The following is a 22,150-nucleotide window of genomic DNA, read 5'->3' on the forward strand; positions in this document are numbered from 1 at the left end:
ACCGGACTCAAATAATCAGGATCGTTATTAGGCTCCTGCAGAGGTTACTGATGAGCTGATCATTTGATTCAGGTGCGAGGGAGACATGGAAAATAGAGCTGGGAATCTTTGGGCACTTAACGATTCCGATTACGATTCAGAGGCTCCGATTCGATTATAAAACGATTATTGATGCACCCCCCTACCTTTTTTTTTATTTTATTTTATTTTTTTTATAAATGTTTTGTACATTAGTACCAAAATTGTTCAAAAATCCTCTCAGGCTAAACCAAACTACTATTTCAGTATCAAGTTAACATATAACAGTAAATAAAATACTCCAGTCCCCATTCTGTATCAGCAGCTTTAAACTACATTCATTTACTTTAATGTTGTGAATCAACTGTTGCAGTTGTTAAAATTGCTCCCGTTATTCCATAATTTCCCTTCTGTCTACTTTCGTCAAAGTTGTAAAACTATTTCATCATTAAAAGATGGATTCAAGGCAAGACTCTGCCGATTTAGGAGTATTTTAGATAAAAAGTTAATTAGGTTCGCTACAACAGAGCCTTCTAGAGAAGTCACTGCTTTAGTACTGCTTTAAGATGGCGGCTGTTTACTAACGCCGGAAAGTCTGTCATTTTGCATCTAGTTCTACATATATATGATATCTACTAGGGTTGTTCCGATCATGTTTTTTTGCTCCCGATCTGATCCCGATCGTTTTAGTTTGAGTATCTGCCGATCCCGATATTTCCCGATCCGATTGCTTTTTTTTGCTCCCGATTCAATTCCAATCATTCCCGATAATTTTTCCCGATCATATACATTTTGGCAATGCATTAAGAAAAAAATGAATAAAACTCGGACGAATACATACATTCAACATACAGTACATAAGTACTGTATTTGTTTATTATGACAATAAATCCTCAAGATGGCATTATTAACATTCTTTCTGTGAAAGGGATCCACAGATAGAAAGACTTGTGACTTTGTATATTGTGACTAAATATTGCCATCTAGTGTATTTGTTGAGTGTATTTGTCAGTAAATGATACTGTAGCCATGCCCAAAGGCATGATGGGAAGTGGAACCATGACTGTGCGTAGTGCTACCAATTGATATATCTTCTCTGCGTTGGGAAATAACATAAGGTGTTAAGAAAAAGATCAATTGTTACCTTGCTTCCCCACATTGCTTCCCATGATATTTCTAATTGTAGGTAGAGGGATTGTAAGGCTTTAGCCAATTAAAAAAAGGCTCCAAAGGCTGCCAAAGTTCACTCTACTCATTTTACGCTGCCTTTTATCTCTCTATATAGGTAAAACGGCGCCATTACAGATTGAGCGCGACAATATGTGAGTGGGTCGTGCAGCGCATGCATTAATTGCGTTAAATATTCTAACTTGGTACATTTTTTAAAAAATTAATTACCGCTGTTGTCGGGATAAATTTGATAATCCTACCTTAAGCCTAAACTAAAGACTCTGGATGAGTGTAACATATTATGTCTGTAACGTTAAATACAATTAGAAAACGATTTAATTAAAAAAAAAAAAAAAAATTAAAAAGGCATGGCCGATATTTTTTTGCCGATTCCGATACTTTGAAAATGACGTGATCGGACATCCGGATCGATCGGGACATCTAAAATATCTACTGTAGCCGTATGTTTGTAGCAACTAGCAACTGGGCGTTGTTGGTAGCGGCTGTTGGCCGCAGTCAGGTATGATTGTTTTTTATCTGGCGGCATGAGTTGAATATCATATTTACTCTCGGTTCGTTCCTCATTGCGCCCCAAAGACCGCGCTGACGGTGTTTTACTTTCGTTTTACCTGGTATAATTCAATAATCGGAATTTGGATGTTTGTGAATCGTTCTCGAATCTTCCAAGGCCGAATCGCGAATAATCTAAGAATCGGAAATTTCGCACGCCTCTAATGGAAAACAAGCTGGATAGGGGCCCTCGAGGACCGGAGTTGGCTACCCGTTTTAGGAGATGTACTACAAAGGGGAAAGTGTTTATGCTTGCAATAACATTTATTTTGACTTGCCAAGATTGCAATTTCAAAAGCATTAAATGTTCATTCGCTGCCACCCTCCCAGTTCAAATGGATTGGACGTCTACTAGTGATGAACTCATTCCAATTCGCAGCAGAAGCTTGTTTTTGTGTTTATTAGTTGTTTGTAGATAATCCTAGAATGTTTTCCTGACCAATGTATTGATAATATTTATATCGCCATATCGTCAGAGCATCATTATCGTGAGCTTTGAATCGCAAATAGTATCGTATTGTGAGGTAACACGAGGTTCCCACTCCTAGACTGGAGGCAAAATGGTGGCCGAGACTGTCGTCGTAAAGCCGAAATTGCGTAAGTCGTGTACGTCGTGACCCGGAGACTAACTGTATTTACGTTTCAGGCACACGGCAAGAATTCAGTAACATGTTCGAGCGTCCGATTTTGAACGGGCAGTGTGTGGACAGCACACCCCAAGACATCCAGTTGATGAGGTATCGGAGCCACGTGCTGCACAGTCTGCTCGAAGGATTCGTACAGAGGTGAGACTGCAATCTTAGTCGTCTCCCGAGGTTTCATACGATGTAATAAATATTTGGACCGGGCCTTAGACGAGGCCACGATGTGCTGAAGGACCATCTGCCATCAAAGGAGGAGCATGTGATCCTGGTGCGTCTGTCGCCACTCCAGAGGGCTCTCTACACCGAGTTCATGACCCGCTTCAGAGAGGCGGGAAACACTGGCTGGCTGAGCCTCAACCCACTCAAAGCTTTCTGCGTTTGCTGCAAGGTAATATAGGGAACGTTTCAACCGTTCTAGTGTCCAGAGGTATTGTTAAAAATGAATTCTGAGGTCCAACGAGTTCTCCACCCTTCTTTTTAAGATATGGAATCATCCAGATGTGCTCTATGAAGCCTTACAGAAGGAAAACCTAGCCAGTGACCAGGATTTGGACCTTGACGACATTACCTCCGCGACACCAACCCGATGTCCCTCAGCAGTAAATCAGAAGGCAAAGGTCCTGGAAAACCCGACTCCTATTGGAGGTCTGAGTCTGAACCAGTTGCAGGATAAGGCCAATCAAGTCATCACTTATGAATGGGTATGTGCCAAGGTTCCTACACATGTATATTTGGGATGAAATATTGTTAGACAATATATTGCGAGACGAAATATTGCGATACGTATCATGTTTAAAAAAAAAAAAAAAGATCCCGACATATTGACCAGATACACTACCACATGATTTGAGCAATACAATCCACAAATTCTTGAGTAAAATCACATTACTGACCTAGCAACCTTAAAACAAGTAGCCACCAGCCGTTTTATGACGGATTAGAATAATAAGCTTCCAAGTTGAGACAAATAATGGCAGGCAATTCCTGTAGATCAATGGTCATTCAAACTCACGGTTTGAAAATGAAACTAAAATGATTACAACAAACTAAATAGCATAAATAGCAATTGATGAAACAACTTGTACAGCAACTGACGAAATAATTGACAAAGAACGCTCATTCATTCATTCATCTTCTGAATTTATCCCAGCACCCCCCAAGGGTCACCGGGGTACCGGAGCCTATCCTAGGTAACAACGGGAAGGAGGCAGGGTAACCCCTGAACTCGTTGCCAGCCAGTCACAGGGGGGCGCGCACGACACATGAGGGACACAACCAGACACTGCTACGATGCTGGCTAACAACACGTAAAATGTCACAAATTTTGAACATGTGACGGAAACTATATCGCATTTTTGTCTCGTTCTCGTCTCGGACGAAAACTTATATCAGGTTATGGTATGTTTTAGTCCATCAAAATGCGTTTTTAGCTCATTATCGTCATTGTCATTGTCATGAAAAAAAGTGTTGACTAAATATTTGAGAGACAGCGAGAACCAAAAGTGGTATTTGCCATGTGGCAAAATAGATTTTGCCATGTGGCATGTTTTTTGCCAAGTGGCAAAATGGATTTTTCCATGTGGCATTTTTTCTGCCATGTGGCAAAATGGATTTTGGCATGTAGCCCTTTTTTTGCCATGTGGTGAAATGGATTTTTCCATGTGGCATTTTTTTGGCCATGTGGCAAGTGATTTTGCCATGTGGCATTTTTTTTTGCCATGTAGCAAAATTGATTTTGCCATGTGGCAAAATTGATTTTGCCATGTGGCATTTTTTTGCCACAGGGTCCAAAGAAATGCCACAAACCAAAATCCATTTTGGCCAAATGGCAAAAAAAAAAAAAAGCCACGTGGCAAAATCACTTTTGCCACATGGCAAAAACACATGGCAAAAAAATGCCACATGGCAAAAAAAATGCCACGTGGCAAAATCACTTTTGCCACATGGCAAAACCACTTTTGCCACATGGCAAAACCACATGGCAAAAAAAAAATGCCACTTGGAAAAATCCATTTTGCCACATGGCAAAAAAATGCCACATGGAAAAATCCATTTTGCCATTTGGCAAAAAAAAAAAAAAAACGCCACATGGCAAAATCTATTTTGCCACATGGCAAATACCACTTTTGGTTCTCGCTGTCTCTCCTGCAGGGCCGAGAATGAAAAGTGGTATTTGCCATGGTATAAAATGGGTTTTGCCATGTGGCATTTTTTTTTGGCCATGTACCAAAATTGATTTTGCCATGTGGCAAAACCACATGGCAAAAAAATGCCACATGGCAAAATCCATTTTTCCACATTGCAAAAAAAATTCCACATGGCAAAAAAATTTGTGACGAATATGATTGTGCTTGTGTTACTATATGAACGAATTGCAAAAATGCTATGCAAAAAATTAGATGACAGGAGATCACCATTACATTTTGCAGCAGCTTCATACTGCATTTGCATGTGCGACAAGTTTTAATCACTTAGTTTTTTTTGGGTATCGTATCGTGACGCTGGCATATCGAGGTGCATCGTGGGTTAGGGTTTAGGGTTAAGGTTTAAACCCTAAACCTGGTATCAGTGAGTTTAGGTGTACTGTCCCATCCCTGTACGCAATAAGTTGTTACGTATGCGTTCTGGCCTCATTGTTGGCCCAAGCTCTAATCAGTCTTAGGCCAACAAGCTTTAAATCAGGTCACAGTTCCTCAGCTAATGAAACATTTTGATTACTACCTAGGCAAAGGACATCATGTGCGATTACAAGCCCGGCATCCTTGAGAACTCTCCGAAAATGGTACTGCTGTTCCACCTGATTGAAGAGAGTGTCAGAAAGGGGGATAAAATCCTTGTTTTCAGGTAAAATCCTAGAATAAAACGTTCGTCAACGAGAAATTCGGAATTGCATTGGGTTGTCCCATTTTATCTCCTCTTATAACTGATTTGTTTCTGGATCCTGCAGTCAGAGTTTGTCCACGCTGACTGTGATTGAAGATTTCCTGGCTAAGAGACCAGTACCTTGTCCTGGCAAGACCTCCAGCCAAGAGCCACTTGGCCAGAACTGGGTCCGAAATCTCAACTACTACAGTGAGTCACAGTGCAGTTTTAACACTACTGTATACACTGGGTAAGAGTATACAGGGTATAACCAAAATATAAGCCTGGTGGCCCGCAAGGCTCCTAAAACACTTGAGAAAACCCTAACTTATCAGTCCTATTGTTGACATCGCTAACCTAGCAGGCCAGATTGATTCTTCAATATATCCGCTAGAAATACATATCAATCTGGGAAGGATCCAATCGAGACCTGTTTAATGGGAGGAACCTTCAAAAAATATACGGCTGCTGATTGGACGATGGCTTTTCTCGTCACACTCGTGAAATTAAGTTTTTGTGATGTTCTTTGCTCCTCTTTTAATAAGGAAATGAAGTGTATTTCAGACAAAATTTGCGAAATTGACCTAACTACACAAACAGTCATGTCATTCAAGAGAGATGTCCCAAACCTGACTTTTTTTTTTTTTTTTCTTCCGATCCAATTTTTTTCAAGATCACATCTGCAGCTACTGCCTCTTTCTCCTGATTGGCTCGAAAATCAGACGACCGGGGAATGAATGAATCAATTAATCAGGAAGTGCCGTTTTGTATCATATTGGCAAGGACGTCGCTTAAGTATCTGCAAATTTAAGTTGGCTAAGATTAATCCGAGAAAGAGTACAACCAATTATCAACAGGGCCGAGAACGAAAATTGGTATTTGGTATGGGGCAAAGTTGATTTTGCCATTTGGCATTATTTTTTGCCATGTGGCAAAATGTATTTCAACATGTTGCTTTTTTTTGCTATGTGGCCTTTAAATGGGATGTGGCAAAATGGATTTTGGCATGTGGAATTTTTTTTTGCCATGTGGCATTTTTTTGGTATGTGGCAAATTAGATTTTGGCATGTGGCATTTTTTTGCCACGTGGAATTTAAATGGGATGTGGCAAAATGGATTTTGGCATGTGGAATTTTTTTTGGTATGTGGTATTTTTTTTTTTTTTTTTGGTATGTGGCAAAATGGATTTTGGCACCTGGCATTTTCTTTGCCATGTGGCATTTTTATTTTATGTGGCAAAATTGATTTTGGCATATGGCATTTTTTTTTTTTTTGGTAAGTGGCATAATTGATTTTGGCACGTTGCATTTTTTTGGGGTATGTGGCATTTTTTTTTTCTTGCCATGTGGCAAAGTTGATTTGGCATGTGGTATTTTTATTGGTAAGTGGCAAAATGGATTTTGGCATGTGGCATTTTTTTGGGTATGTGGCAAAATGGATTTTGGCAGGTGGCATTTTTTGTTTTTTTTGTTTTTTGCCATGTGGCATTTCTTGGGGGAGTATGTGGCAAAATGGATTTTGGCATCTTGCATTTTTTTTTTGCCATGAGTCATATTTTTTTGGTATGTGGAAAAATGGATTGTGTCATATGGCATTTTTTTGGGTATGTGGCAACATCGATTTTGGTATGTGACATTTTTTTGGGTATGTGGCTTTTTTTTTTTTTTTTTTTTGGTATATGGCTTTTTTTTTGTTTAGTCTTTTGTTGTTGTTGTTTGTTTGTTTGTTTGTTTGTTTGTTTGTTTGCTTGTTTGTTTTGTATACGGCAGTTTTGCAGGCCATGCAGTTCCATGCTTGACGGCTATGCATGTCCAAATTTTCTATTCATTTTAAAATGCAGAAAAACATGTGTTGCTGTAATTGTTGACCATACACTTACAATTAGAGCGCATTGACATTGAGCTGGCACCCAAGTCAGGCTATGCCATTGTCGATTATAAACATCCAAATTTTCCATTCATTTTAAATGGCAGAAAAACGTGCAGTTGTGATTTTTGACCATATAATTGACAGCGCATTGACATTCAACTGGCACCCAAGTAAGGCTATGTCATTGACGGTTATAAGCGTTCAAATTTTCCATATATTTTGAATGGCAGAAAAACGTGCAGTTGTGATTTTTGACCATGTACTTGACAGCGCATTGACATTCAACTGGCACCCAAGTAAGGCTATGCCATTGAGGGCTATGACCGCCCAAATTGTCCTTTTCAAAAAGTGTGAGAAGTACATTTACCGCTTTTTGGAGAAGTCTTAGCCAAACAAAATCCGTCACTGATGTATTTGTGTCATTTTTTGAAGGACTAGATGGAAGTACAACCACCTCTGAACGAGAAAGATTAATTAACCAGTTCAACGATCCCAACAACACCTCAGCATTTCTCTTCCTGCTGTCAACAAGGTAACACTTGCACTAAACAACAGCAATGTTATTATGAAATGTGGAGGTCCGAATAATTGGGCTTGCCACAGGGCCGGTTGTCTGGGTGTAAACCTGGTCGGAGCCAACCGCGTGGTGGTTTTTGACGCGTCCTGGAACCCATGTCATGACGCCCAGGCCGTGTGCCGCGTCTACCGCTACGGTCAGAGGAAGCCGTGTCACGTCTATAGGCTGGTGTGCGACTTCACGCTCGAGAAGAAGATCTATGACCGCCAGATTTCGAAACAAGGCATGTCCGGTGAGTACAGTTGAATAAAACCGGGTGGAGGAATGAGACAATACACGATACGATGCATGTCGATATGCCAGTGTTACGATACGAATAGCACTTGTTGGATTTTGTTCATATTAGTAACACAAGCACGTTCATATTTTCTTAAACAAATAGCCATGTGAAAGTTGCTTATATCCTCTCAGCCGCATTGCACGTTGGGAGGCATGAGGTACGAGTTGCAATATTTTGGGACAACAATAGTGTTGACAGCAGGTGGCAGTAAAGGTTTTCTGATCTCCCAGAGAAATTGACAGTTTGAGCAGTGATGGCCGAATGAAGCTTCTTGAAGCAATGAAGCTTCATGGTGGTTCATTTGCTCTCAAGTGGTCTTGAAGCCCAATGTAAGTAACACTAGCACATTCATATTTCCTTAAACAAATGGCCATATGAAAGTTGCTTATATCCACACAGCCGCATTGCATGATGGGAGGCATGAGGTACGAGTTGCAATATTTTGGGACAACAATAGTGTTGACGGCGGGTGGCAGCAAGGGTTGTCTCTCTCTCTCCCAAAGGAATGGACAGATTGAGAAGTGATGGCCAAATGAAGCTTCTTGAAGCAATGAAGCTTCATGGTGGTTCATTTGCTCTCAAGTGGTCTTGAAGCGCTAGAGGCAGACAGTTTTGAGAGTTGTAAGGCTATTTGTTGAAGAAAATATGAGTACTTGTGTTATTATATGAACAAAAGGCAACAAATGCTCCAAGGATTTTTTAAAATTAATTTTTATGTAGAGATAATAGCTTTCCCACTGTTTGGCTTTCAATGGTTTCTTTTATTTTATATTTTTGTATTTCAGTAGCACTAGATAACATTCTTTCACAGCCTGAAGTCCACAAAATGTGTGATGACAGGAGATTGCCGTTGTGTTTTGCAGCCGCAGCTTCTTATTTATATCCTCATCGCCGCATTTCATGCTGGGAGGCATGAGGTAGGAGTTGCAATATTTTGGGACAATAATAGTGTTGACAGCAAGTGGCAGTAAAGGTCTGTCTCTCACAAAGGAATTAACAGATTTAGCAGCGATGGCCAAATGAAGCTTCGTGAAGCAATGAAGCTTCACGGTGGTTCATTTGCTCTCAAGTGGTCTTGAAGCCCAAGAGGCCGCTAGTGTTGAGAATTCTAAGGCTATTTGTTTGAGAAAATATAAATGTACTTGTGATATTATCTCAACAAAATGCAACAAATGCTCTAAGGGTTTATTTAAAATCCATTTTTATTTAGAAATAATAGCTTTCCCAGTGTTTGGCTTTTAAGTGTGTCTTCTTTTTTATTTTTGTATTTCAGTAGCACTAGATAACATTCTTTCACAGCCTGAAATCCACAAAATGTGAGATGACAGGAGATTTCCGTTGTGTTTTGCAGCCGTAGCTACTTAAGTTATTTATATCCTCAGTGCCGCGTTGCATTCTGGGAGGCATGAGGTACGAGTTGCAATATTTTGGGAGAACACTAGTGTTGACAGCAGGTGGCAGTAAAGGTTTGTCTCTCACAAAGGAATTGACAGATTGAGCAGTGGTGGCCAAATGAAGCTTCGTGAAGCAATGAAGCTTCCCGGTGGTTCATTTGATCTTAAGTGGTCCTAAAACCCAAGATGCTGACAATGTTGAGAATTATAAGGCTATTTATTGAAGAAAATATGAATCTGGTTTTGTTATTATCTTAACAAAATGCAACAAATTCTCTAAGGACTTTTTAAAATTAATTCTTATTTAGAAATAATAGCTTTCCCAGTGTTTCAGTTTTTAATTTTTATATTTCAGTAGCACTACATACCATTCTTTCACAGCCTGAAATCCACAAAATGTGAGATGACAAGAGATTGCCGTTGTATTTTGCAGCCACAGCTACTTAAGTTATTTATATCCTCAGCGCCGCAATGCATTCTGGGAGGCATGAGGATATAAATTGCAATATTTTTGGGATGGCAACAGTGTTGACAGCAGGTGACAGCAAAGGTTGTCTGTCTCTCCCAAGGGAATTGACAGCTTGAGCAGTGACGGCCAAATGAAGCTTTATGTTGGTTCATTTGCTCTCAAGTAGTGCTGCAATGATTAATCGATTAACTCGAGTATTCGATTCGAAAAAATCCATTCGAATTAAATTTTGCTGCTTCAAGTATTCGTTTAATTAAAGTGGCGTTGTAATGGTTTGTTTTGAAAGTGTTTACATGTAGTTTTATTGATTTTGGTGGATACACTGCCCTCTAGTCTGCCTCATTTTACATGTCCAAATCCAGCTGCTCCCTGTTAAGACCAACATAAGCTAGGTTTTTGTTTGAGCTAATGTTTTTTTTTTTTTTATGTATTCGTAATTTAGTTTAAAGGCATATTTAGACAATTTTTGTGGGAATATGTGTCCGAACCATTTGTAAAGCGCATTGTTAAAAAAAAGATATTCTATAGCATTTAAGCTAGTGGACTTTTATTACGCAAGTTAGCCAATTGTTCTTTTTTTGTACGTAGATCCTTTATTTTAATATCGTTTGTGGCTCATCTCATGTATTTTATTTTTTTATGTTCTTTATCCGATTACTTGATCATTTGAACTAACTAGTTTATTGATTAATCGACTACTAAAATAATCGATAGCGGCAGCCCTACTCTCAAGTGGTCTTGAAGCCCAAGAGGCCGACAGTGTTGAGAATTCTAAGGGTATTTTTTTAAGAAAATAGGAATCTTCTTACGTTTACGCAAACTCAGTGTGTATCGTTATGTTTTGTACTGCAATATATCGTTAAACGATATTTTTCCTCTTCCTTTCTCCATCCATTAGACCGGGTGGTGGATGATCTGAATCCTGTGCTGAACTTCACCAGGAGGGAGGTGGAATCTCTTCTCCACTTTGCCGAAGAAGAGCCAGAGCTCCGCCAAGTGAAGTTGCAGCCTCAGGAAAGCATCGACTCTGTCCTTGGAAAAGCACTGCATCTATTTTCGCACTTAATCACCAAGGTAGATAAACGGAGGAGAACGACTTAGTCATAGTGGGTAGTCATCGTCAATGTCCTTTCTTTCAATAATTGCAGCAACCATTCCCCCACGAGTCTCTGCTCATGGACCGCCGAGAGCTGAAGTTGAGCACTGCTGAGAAAAAGGAAGCAAAGAAAGGTTACGAGGAAGAGAAAAGGGCATCCGTGCCATACACACGCCCTTCCTACGCTCACTACTACCCAGCGAGTGACCAGAGCCTCACTAATATACCCGCCTTCAGCCAGAGAAACTGGTTCGTATTCGTAATTCACAACCGAATTAAAAGATGTTTGCATTTATGATTGCCGCCAAACAAAATTATTCCAACTTTTTTCAGGCGACCGCCTCACACTAAAGAGAAGCCAGTGGTCAGTAGCGGACCTGACCAGTCGGCTCCGGTTCCCTCCGTGCCTCGCCAGGGCTCCGCTGGCTCGACTCCCACTTCCAAAGACTCATCAGCGTCCGCTCTCGGAGGTTTTCCTGTCAATTGCTTGCAAAAAGCTGGCGTGTTCGTGCAAAAGATTGTCACTACTACAGGTAAGCAATTCCATATATACTGTGAATGATTGCTTTCTCTTGATAGAACTGTGATGGACATTCAATTCAGTCCGTACATGTTCTCTGAGGCAGTCTAAAACCTTAAAAAACACTTAACTTTCCAAAACAGATTGATATATTTACTAAGAAGAAAAAATTAAATCCACTTTACCTTGCCTTCTAAGCTTGAAGTGGACAAAGTTCTCAAAATCATCACCATAGTACCTAATTTACACAGAGCTAATGCTATCAGCGCTAGCCCTAGTATAGCAGCTTTGTTATAGCAAGTTGCGATCCTCATATACACTTTCTGTACATTTTGGATCATTTACTGTTGATTTTGGGGCATTTACGGGCCACTTCCTGTTCATTGGTCACTTTCTATTGATTTTTGGGTATTTCCAGGTTGATTCCTGTTGATTTTGGGGCATTTTTTTGTCATTTAAGGGTACTTAAGAGTAGAGCTGTCCCAACTACTCGATGTAGTCGACATCATCGATGACATAAATGCGTCGACGAGCACAACATCCCGTCAACGGTTAATGAAAGGTTAAAAAATATGGCGGAAAACACTCAGGGGACTTGAAGTTCTGCTCTGAGACCCCTAATTTGGCCAAACTTAAAATTGTCCTAAATGCATGTGTCATACATCATTGGAAAGCTTAAGATCTCAATTTTCTGGGGGAAAGAAAAAATTAAACAGGAGGGCATTTAAAAAAAAAAAAAAAAAATTTAAACAGGAAAACCCTATTTGGAGGTGAGAGCACGCGAGAGCAGAATTACAGACGCCCTGACTTTAACGAGATAGTGTCGCGTACTTACCTTGTTTCGATCCAAAAACTCCATGTAGCATGTATCACTGAGTGTCAAGACACAGCTGTGAATGGCCACAGCTGGATTTTTTGGGGATTTTATGGGTGAAACATGGCAATATAACAAGGGTCGCGATGCAGAAATCGCAGACATCAAGAAGTGGTCGCGATTTTCTTTTTATATATTTACACCTTTAAATGTTTTTTTTTTTTTTTCCCATTTTTTCTCTGTTTGGATCAATTATTTATCATCTAACTAGGGCTGTCAAAATTATCCCGTTAACAGGCGGTAATTAATTTTTTAAATTAATCACGTTAAAATATTTGACGCAATTAACACACATGCCCCGCTCAAACAGATTAAAATGACAGCAATGTAATGTCCGCTTGTTACTTGTTTTTAGTGTTTGGCGCCCTCTGCTGGCGCTTATGTCCAAATGATTTTATGGGCTTCAGCACAATGAGTGAGCATGGTGTAATTATTGACATCAACAATGGCGAGCTACTAGTTTATTTTTAAACGTTTTTTTTTGTTTTGTTTTTTTCTTTGTTAGATCCATTATTTATCATCTAACATATCAGAGAAAATGCGACAGTAACAAAAAAAATACGAATGAGCAATAGTTATGAGGTAGCTATCCGTGACTTTTTTACAGACACCATTTTTTTCATTGTGACGTCATTTGTTTAAAAGTTTAAAATATGCGAGTAAATACTTTTTTAAAGTAGTTTTTTTTTTTTAAGCGAAATATTGGACATCAATTAATGATTCTAAGCTGAAAATGACATTTTGAATAATAGATATAATTAATTACCTTTGTTTTATGGCTGGGTTGAAACAAAAGCGGTTCCGCGATGTCTGTAAACAGGGGCTTTCAGGGTAAAATGGACAAATTAAAAATAGTCCGGGGGCTTAATGCGCCATGAATCTGCTATTGCCGCCTATAGACATATTGTTCTATCAAACGCAATGGTTGTTTTGGTTTAAAATGCAGCAGTTTCTTTTAAAGAGGAGTGCAAGAGCAGAAACTGCTTTTTCAGTCTAGTCCTTGTTTTCAGTCATATACAGTGCCTTGCAAAAGTATTCGGCCCCCTTGAACCTTGCAACCTTTCGCCACATTTCAGGCTTCAAACATAAAGATATAAAATTTTAATTTCTTGTCAAGAATCAACAACAAGTGGGACACAATCGTGAAGTGGAACAAAATTTATTGGATAATTTAAACTTTTTTAACAAATAAAAAACTGAAAAGTGGGGCGTGAAATATTATTCGGCCCCCTTGCGTTAATACTTTGTAGCGCCACCTTTTGCTCCAATTACAGCTGCAAGTCGCTTGGGGTATATTTCTATCAGTTTTGCACATCGAGAGACTGACATTCTTGCCCATTCTTCCTTGCAAAACAGCTCGAGCTCCGTGAGGTTGGATGGAGAGTGTTTGTGAACAGCAGTCTTCAGCTCTTTCCACAGATTCTCGATGTGATTCAGGTCTGGACTTTGACTTGGCCATTCTAACACCTGGATACGTTTATTTTTGAACCATTCCATTGTAGATTTGGCTTTATGTTTTGGATCATTGTCCTGTTGGAAGATAAATCTCCGTCCCAGTCTCAGGTCTTGTGCAGATACCAACAGGTTTTTCTTCCAGAATGTTCCTGTGTTTGGCTGCATCCATCTTCCCGTCAATTTTAAACAACTTCCCTGTCCCTGCTGAAGAAAAGCAGGCCCAAACCATGATGCTGCCACCACCATGTTTGACAGTGGGGATGGTGTGTTCAGGGTGATGAGCTGTGTTGCTTTTACATCAAACATCGTTTTGCATTGTGGCCAAAAAGTTCAATTTTGGTTTCATCTAACCAGAGCACCTTCTTCCACATGTTTGGTGTGTCTCCCAGGTGGCTTGTGGCAAACTTTAAGCGAGACTTTTTATGGATATCTTTGAGAAATGGCTTTCTTCTTGCCACTCTTCCATAAAGGCCAGATTTGTGCAGTGTACGACTGATTGTTGTCCTATGGGCAGACTCTCCCACCTCAGCTGTAGATCTCTGCAGTTCATCCAGAGCGATCATGGGCCTCTTGGCTGCATCTCTGATCAGTTTTCTCCTTGTTTGAGAAGAAAGTTTGGAAGGACGGCCGGGTCTTGGTAGATTTGCAGTGGTCTGATGCTCCTTCCATTTCAATATGATGGCTTGCACAGTGCTCCTTGAGATGTTTAAAGCTTGGGAAATCTTTTTGTATCCAAATCAGGCTTTAAACTTCTCCACAACAGTATCTCGGACCTGCCTGGTGTGTTCCTTGGTTTTCGTAATGCTCTCTGCACTTTAAACAGAACCCTGAGACTATCACAGAGCAGGTGCATTTATACGGAGACTTGATTACACACAGGTGGATTCTATTTATCATCATCGGTCATTTAGGACAACATTGGATCATTCAGAGATCCTCACTGAACTTCTGGAGTGAGTTTGCTGCACTGAAAGTAAAGGGGCCGAATAATATTGCACGCCCCACTTTTCAGTTTTTTATTTGTTAAAAAAGTTTAAATTATCCAATAAATGTTGTTCCACTTCCCGATTGTGTCCCACTTGTTGTTGATTCTTGACAAAAAATTAAATTTCATGTCTTTATGTTTGAAGCCTGAAATGTGGCGAAAGGTTGCAAGATTCAAGGGGGCCGAATACTTTTGCAAGGCACTGTATATGCGTGGAAAGTTGAGAATGGCAGACACTCTGTATGTAAGCGGAGAAAGCGGCACAAAGCCAAAAAAGCGCATCAGAATGGCCAAAATATGGACTTATTTCAACAAAACAAAGGAGAGTACACTGTTGTGTCCGGTCTCTTGAATGCGAAGCTTGGCTGCACGTCGGACGTGAATGAACACCTAAAGCGTCGTCTCCCATTTGTATTTTTGAAAGATGACAGGAGAGTCCATCTAACTAACTAACAACATTTTTATTGAAGTTGCTAAGCCTGTCGCGATATGCAATAAGTCTATTTATCACACGGTAAATAAAAATTAGGGCGTTGATTTTCACGGCTGCGTTTTATCACCGGCTACATTTGTGCGTGCGTGTACACATGCATGTTGATGGCATATGAGTTCAGACATACATAATAAGGAAACACATCTATATTAAACACTGTAAACGTTAGCATTGCTACATTGAGGCCGATGCGGAAAAAAGACAACCTATTTTGGCCTGTTATAAAACATTGGCAGTCTTCTCCAAAACGCAAACTTGCAGTTTAAAGGTGACACTTCAAACATGAAAAATCGCTGGTTAAACAGAATTTGCAAATGAAAAAATGAAATAAAATCTATTAGTGACACTACATGCAGTGACGAAAAATCAGATTCTACACTAATAGCTTTAAAATGACACCCTTAATGAAAAATCTGATTGGCTATAATACTATTATATACAGTAGTATATTATAATATTAATGCTACATATTTTTTTAAGAATTGTTTTGAATCATTTTGGAAAGGCGAAGTCAGTGTTCTGAATCTGTTTACATTCCGTTCTTTTTCACTTTTTTGTTAATAGTATTAGATACAAATATATTTATTGGCTAAGTTTACAGTACATAATCATAAATATTGTCTGTGCTTTAGATATGGTGATTCCAGGCACAAACAGCTCAACTGATGTCAAAGCCCGAATCACTGCCGGAGAGAGCATCCATGTCATTAGGGGTTCTAAAGGTAACACTCTTAATTTCATTTTTGGTGGTTGAGTCTTCACGTAACAGTACAGTTAATAATTTGAAATCATTGTATTGCTACTTTCTGGATCAACTATTGCTTTTCTTGATTTTAGGGACCTACATCAGGACATCTGATGGCAGAATCTTTGCTATCAGAGCAGCTAACAAGGCTAAAATTTCAGATGAGACGACTGCATCGCAACACAAAGGTAGGAAAGTTATTTTACATGATATAACTAGATTATGTGTGCTTGTGTGTACGTGTTGGATGCCATTTTCATGCATCAACTGCGATTATTTGGAAAATGGCTTGTTCATCACCAATTTCGTTTTGGTCATGAACGAAAGTTCTTTTGCTGCCACCATTATAGGTTATCTACTAGTGATGAACTCATTCCAATTCACAGCAGAAGTTTGAAAATAGTGTTGTGGCCTAATGTACTTATCACGGTAAATTGAGCAGATTTATTTTGATAACGATAAATGACAATAAATTCGCCCTAGCGGACTGTTATCTAAGTCCGGCTCTAGTTGAAAATGGCAGTTTTTTTTCTTTATTAGTTGTAGTGTTGAACGATTTCCCTAATAAAATCCCAACTAATTATTTTTTTTAAACAAGTATAACAAAACTTAAAATGGCTACAAAATTCTCAAATTTTACGCTAGTGCATAAAAATCACCAAATGCAGAAATAATAATAATAATAAGAAATAATAACCTATATTTTAAGGATCGATAACAATATTTAATATATCAAGTTTTTGCCCAAAATAGCAACTTAAATTTTTTCAACTAGGCTAATAAATCACTCAATTTTCACGTCAGAAACCTAATACTTGAGGAAAGCATGCAGAATCATCTTAATTTTACTTAACAAAAGCAACATTTGCATTTTTCCATATACAATCACAACTTAATTAGGTCGAATTCCGCTATTGTTTAGAAATGCAAAATCCAACATGGCGGCCGTCACAAAACAAAAGCTTTTTAAGTTGAAAATTATTGTAAATAAATGCTTAAATCGTGGAATTTCCATAGATATTGAAGGAATCTGACCTACTAGCCAGACCGTCGGAATCGTGCTAGCCGAACCGCCGGACCCGCTCTGGCGCAGCTCCAACAACACGGGCAGGCGGGACGCCGGCAATCCGGCCAGAAGGGCAAACTTAGTGCATTCACTTTAGTCTTAACTCTTTGTACTGACTCCATTTTGAAAGGTTTAAAGAAGGCTCACAGAAAACAACTTGACAATTTATTCAGGTCGACAGAGATCAAAACAGCAAGTCGAAACAGAAACATTCAGACAGGGAGGCAAGCTCGTTTCAAGGTCGCCATATCAGAAATCAACAAAGTGTTCCCAAGAAAAAATGACCACGATAAGTTAAACATTTAGTCTTTTAAAGGCTCGCGGGGCGGGCTGTTGGCAGGAAGAAGGATGTGTTTGTGGATTGGACAGGAGGATTTTGGAATTACTGTTGTCCGGGTAACGAAGGTTGTGGGTATTGCCACCTCAGCGGCAAAGGGGCTCTTGGATTCTTGTCAGTCGTGTTATCAGTTGGATATCGGGCGTTCTCCGGTGCTGCTTGTGTTAGGACAGAGCATCCCGCCATTTGTTCTGGACTGTGCGGGAGAACTGATTGCGAGAGTTTGTGCGTCAATCTTGCTCATGATGCTCTCGTTGGGCTTCTGTGATAAGAAGGCGTTTGTGTATCTTTTATCCCCTATATTCAGCTTGTTTTCCTTAAACTATGTTATAAGTGCTTTTTCTTTTCTATCGGGTGTGTTAGAGTAATAGAAACAGTCAAACAGTAAATACGAGAAACGATACTACAACCCCTAGCAAAAAGTATGAAATCACCAGTCTCGGACGAGCACTCACTCAGACATTTTATCATGTAGAACAAACTCAGATAAAAAGCTGGAAAAAATAAATATATATGGAATCATGAGAAACAAACAAAGAAATAACAATCCAAACACATCTCTAGTATTTAGTAGCACCACCTCTGGTATTTATGACAGCTTGCAGTCTCTGAGGCATGAACTTGAGTATTCTTCATCAATTTGGTGCCAACTCTCTTTGATTGCAATTGCCAGATCATCCTTGCAGGTCGAAGCCTTGCTGTGGACCATTTTTTTCAATTTCCACCACAGGTTACCAATAGGGTTTAGATCTGTGCTATTTGCAGGCCATGACATTGACTGGATGAGTCTTTCTCAAAGGAACAGCTTTAGCTCTGTGGCATGATGCATTGTCATCTTGGAAAATTACAAGCATATTTTCATGTCTAAAATTTCAATGTAAACTTGTGCATTTATTGAAGATTTAACCACAGCCATCTCCCCAGTGCCCTTGCCTGTCATGCAGCCCCATATCATCAAGGACTGGGGGAGTTTTGATGTCTTCTTCAGGCAGTCATCTTTGTAAATCTCACTGGAACAGCACCAAAAAAAGTTCCAGCATCATCACCTTGTCAAGATTCAAGAATCTCCATTGCACAAGGTGTCAAGAGTCAAGAATCTGCATTGGACAAGGTGATGATGCTGGAACTTTTGTTTGGTGGTGTTCCAGTGAGATTTACAAAGATGACTGCCTGAAGAAGACATCAAAATTCCCTCAGTCCTTGATGATGTGGGGCTGCATGTCAGGCAAAGGCACTGGGGAGATGGCTGTGGTTAAATTTTCAATAAAGTTAGACGGTGCCTACGAGAAAAGGTACTATCTCCTTCGACATGGACGTTAAAAAGTCTAGACTCTTGGTTAAAATAAAATTAAAAAAAAACGGGCAGTTATTGTTCATTTTACGTAAATATTTCACGTTTAAGTTACAGTATTGTGTAATCCAACATGGCGGCTGTCACAAAACAAGGAGCTTTTTCAGTTGAAAATTCTTGTAATGAAATGCTTAAATAACGGATTTTCTATGATATGAAAGTAAAACAGTCTAGATTCTTGGTTAATAGCAAAAACTGGTGCAATTATCGTTTATTTTACGTAAATATTTCAAGCAAAAGTTAGGGTATTGTCTAATCCAAGATGGCGTCCGTCACGAAACAAATGGTAAATGGTGTTAAAGAGCTTTTTAAGTTGAGAATTCATGTAAACAAATGCTTAAATCGCTGAATTTCTATAGATATGAATGTAAGAGGGTCTAGATTCTTGGTTAAAAGCAAAGAAAAAACAGGCAGTTGTCATTCATTTTATGTAAAATTTTCAAGCTAAAGTTACACAAATTTTATCCATTGATTTTTTTTTTTTTTCACAATGTTTAAAATATGAATGCATGGTGCTATTTAATACAATAATTACATTGAATCCTCCACCTCTTGAGACACTCCTGCCTGCTTGTATGCAGTAAAACCTTCGTCCTATTTCCACCTAAATCCGGCGTTAGAACGCAGCATGTGTTTGAGTTTTCTCATTGAAAGTAGGCCTGTCGCGATAACAAATTTTAGTGTGCGATAATTATTCTCATAAATTATTGCAATATTATTGCGCCCCCCCCCCCCAAATTTTTTCCAATTTACACTAACACAGTGCGAATACAGTATACATTAAGATCAAGTACACCCATTTAAACGCGATAAATATTTACTCTTAAATTCAAAAATACTTTTTAAGAAATCACAACTAAAAACAATAGACCATGCCTCTTAAGTAAAAAACAACAATATTGATACCGCACAGAAACACAGAATAAATCAAATGTGTTTAAAAAAAAAAAAAAAAAAATTGCACTTAATAACGTAAGCATTTAGGCAAATGAAAACTTTTCCCGTCATAGCTTATGCAATTGTGTTCCATAGGGATGCAACGATACAGTTAGGTCATGGTTCGGTATGATATTTGATACGGGGGACACGATTTTCGATCCGATTCAATACATTTAATGCTCCGTAAAAGAAATAACAATTATATATATTTTTTTCGTTTTTTTTGTTGTTTTTTTTTTGCTAACGAGCAAAAATTAAATTGCCATTATATAAACATGCATTTTAGTGCATAATATTTATGTGCTTACTTCTTACTGATCTGAAAAAAATTTGTACAAAAGTGCTGAGAATAATCTTTACTGTTTGTAAAGTGAGGCAGGGCACACTGTTGATTGCTACAGCTCTCTTAGCCGCTAGGTTTACTACATGAGCAAGACATCCTATTTGTGGTCCGAATCCATCTGTGTCACGTACTGAATTAACAATATTTGCAACATTATCTATAGTCACTGGTATGGATTGATTTGGCCTTCTTAACTTCATTCAATCATGACGGTTTAGAATTCATCGATGTAGTATATGGACTAGAGCTGAAACGAGTACTCGAGCAACTCGAGTAACTTGAGTTTAAAAACTGATCCGAGTAATTTTATTCACCTCGAGTAATCGTTTATTTTGACAGCTCTAAGCATCACGTTTTGCTCGGACTACTTTTAATGCGGGACAATGCGCTGTCACGTGCGGAGAGGAAGAAGGGAAAAAAAAAAAACTTACTGCAGCTGACAGCCGCCGCAAACGACGCCGACGTTGCCAAATACTAGCCCGCACGATGCTACGTTGGTAACAGCTAGCGTCTGATGCGTCTCATAAAGATCACATGTATGTTGAACTAGATGCGCAATGACAGACTCGGCCGCGTCTGGGCAGCGTTATTAAACAGCCGCCATCTTAAAGCAGTACAGCGCTAAGCGCTAATAAAGAGCGCTAAGCGCTAATAAATAAGATTAACGTTACTGTCGCTACTAGCTCACGTAAAGTTAGCCCTGCGGAGGACTAGGTTTCAATTAATTATGACCACTGTCGTTGCGTGGCTAACGCGTCTTACATACAGGCTTTAAGATAACATAGCATTGTGGAGTGATGAGGGTGTAAAATAAAAACTTAATCATGCTAACTATCAATTTTAGCTCAGGAGTCATTGCTGAAAAAAGCACCAAGTAGCACTGGTCCCTAATGTGCTCCAGTACAGCCTGTATCATGCATTTATTTTGAACACTGCAAAAACTCAAAATCCTATCAGGACTTACAGTTTAGACTAACTTAAAACTTAACTAGAACTTAAAAATGGCTTGACACAAATAGAAATTCAATTGAAACACGTGGAAAAAAAATCCTAACTTTTAAGTGATGTGTGTTATCAAGCGTAACGGCATTTTTAGGTAATATATATATATATATATATATATATATATTTTTTTTTTAATAAGATCTAAAAGTTTTTTGAGTGAAAGCAGTGAATTAGTCTCTTTTTTTTAAATTCTAGCTACAATATACATCGAAAATAAAGACATTGATTGACTGAAAATGGTTCAAGATTAGATAAAATGTCTTGTTTTCTCATGTATATTTATAATTGCTCTTCACCTAAAAATATATTTGTTTTATCCGATTACTCGATTAATCGATAGAATTTTCAGTCGATTACTAAAATATTCGATAGCTGCAGCCCTAATATGGACTATGTGTCCCATAATCACTCTGGGCTCACGTAGCCAATGGCATGGGACGTAGCACATCTAGTTTCCCATTTCATAATATCCAGTGTGTGTGCGCTTATTAAAAAAGTTAGCAAGTGCCGCTGAAGTCACGTCTGCACATTACTACACAACACCAGCATATGACAATCGACTTTCATAAACAGGACTAGTTTGAAGCACAGCGCTCTTAATTTCATTCAGCTGTTCGTTGTCAAAGCGAGGTTGTTCGTAGCAGCCAAGTCGGTAACAATGTTTTGGCGGACTTCGTTGTAAATATCCGGCGTTGTGCTGAAAAATAGCCGCCCGGCGTGAAATGTCACTCATGACGGGAGCGCCCACACGTCAACAACACCGGCGCGCCATAGATGGTCCACAGCCACTGCGGAGCACTGACGCGGCCATTATACGTTGAACAATAGGATATAATGGGAACGATTGGCTCTGGCGCTAGTTTTTGCCAGACCTGGAACGAAGATGCAATCCGAACTTTTAACAGCACGTCTGCCCCACGCGCGCACGCATGTGCACGCGAGGCGATAAATCGCAGCGGAAAAAAATACCCGCCTTCATTTTTATTTATCGCGCGATAAATGGAATTATTGCATATTGCGACAGAATTATTGCATATTGCGACAGGCTTAATTGAAAGCCAACTCGGCAGGAAGGCGTGGCGCAATGT

At 39.1% G+C, this 22,150-nt stretch overlaps 1 protein-coding gene across 2 annotated transcripts in view; it reads left to right on the forward strand.

The window, feature by feature from the left end:
* LOC130904391 (helicase ARIP4-like) overlaps positions 1–22,150 on the forward strand; it is an 81,507-nt gene that overhangs the window by 51,875 nt on the left and 7,482 nt on the right. For both annotated transcript variants that reach the window (XM_057817129.1, XM_057817121.1), the window contains exons 10-21: positions 2,405–2,543; positions 2,613–2,790; positions 2,885–3,103; positions 5,128–5,246; positions 5,350–5,474; positions 7,566–7,665; positions 7,737–7,942; positions 10,752–10,927; positions 11,002–11,198; positions 11,283–11,482; positions 15,909–15,998; positions 16,114–16,209. In XM_057817129.1, coding sequence (XP_057673112.1) covers positions 2,405–2,543; positions 2,613–2,790; positions 2,885–3,103; positions 5,128–5,246; positions 5,350–5,474; positions 7,566–7,665; positions 7,737–7,942; positions 10,752–10,927; positions 11,002–11,198; positions 11,283–11,482; positions 15,909–15,998; positions 16,114–16,209 — 1,845 coding nt within the window. The remainder of the gene's footprint in view (positions 1–2,404; positions 2,544–2,612; positions 2,791–2,884; positions 3,104–5,127; positions 5,247–5,349; positions 5,475–7,565; positions 7,666–7,736; positions 7,943–10,751; positions 10,928–11,001; positions 11,199–11,282; positions 11,483–15,908; positions 15,999–16,113; positions 16,210–22,150) is intronic.

The sequence above is a fragment of the Corythoichthys intestinalis genome, chromosome 2 (genome assembly GCF_030265065.1).
Source record: "Corythoichthys intestinalis isolate RoL2023-P3 chromosome 2, ASM3026506v1, whole genome shotgun sequence".
NCBI classification, from domain to species: domain Eukaryota; kingdom Metazoa; phylum Chordata; class Actinopteri; order Syngnathiformes; family Syngnathidae; genus Corythoichthys; species Corythoichthys intestinalis.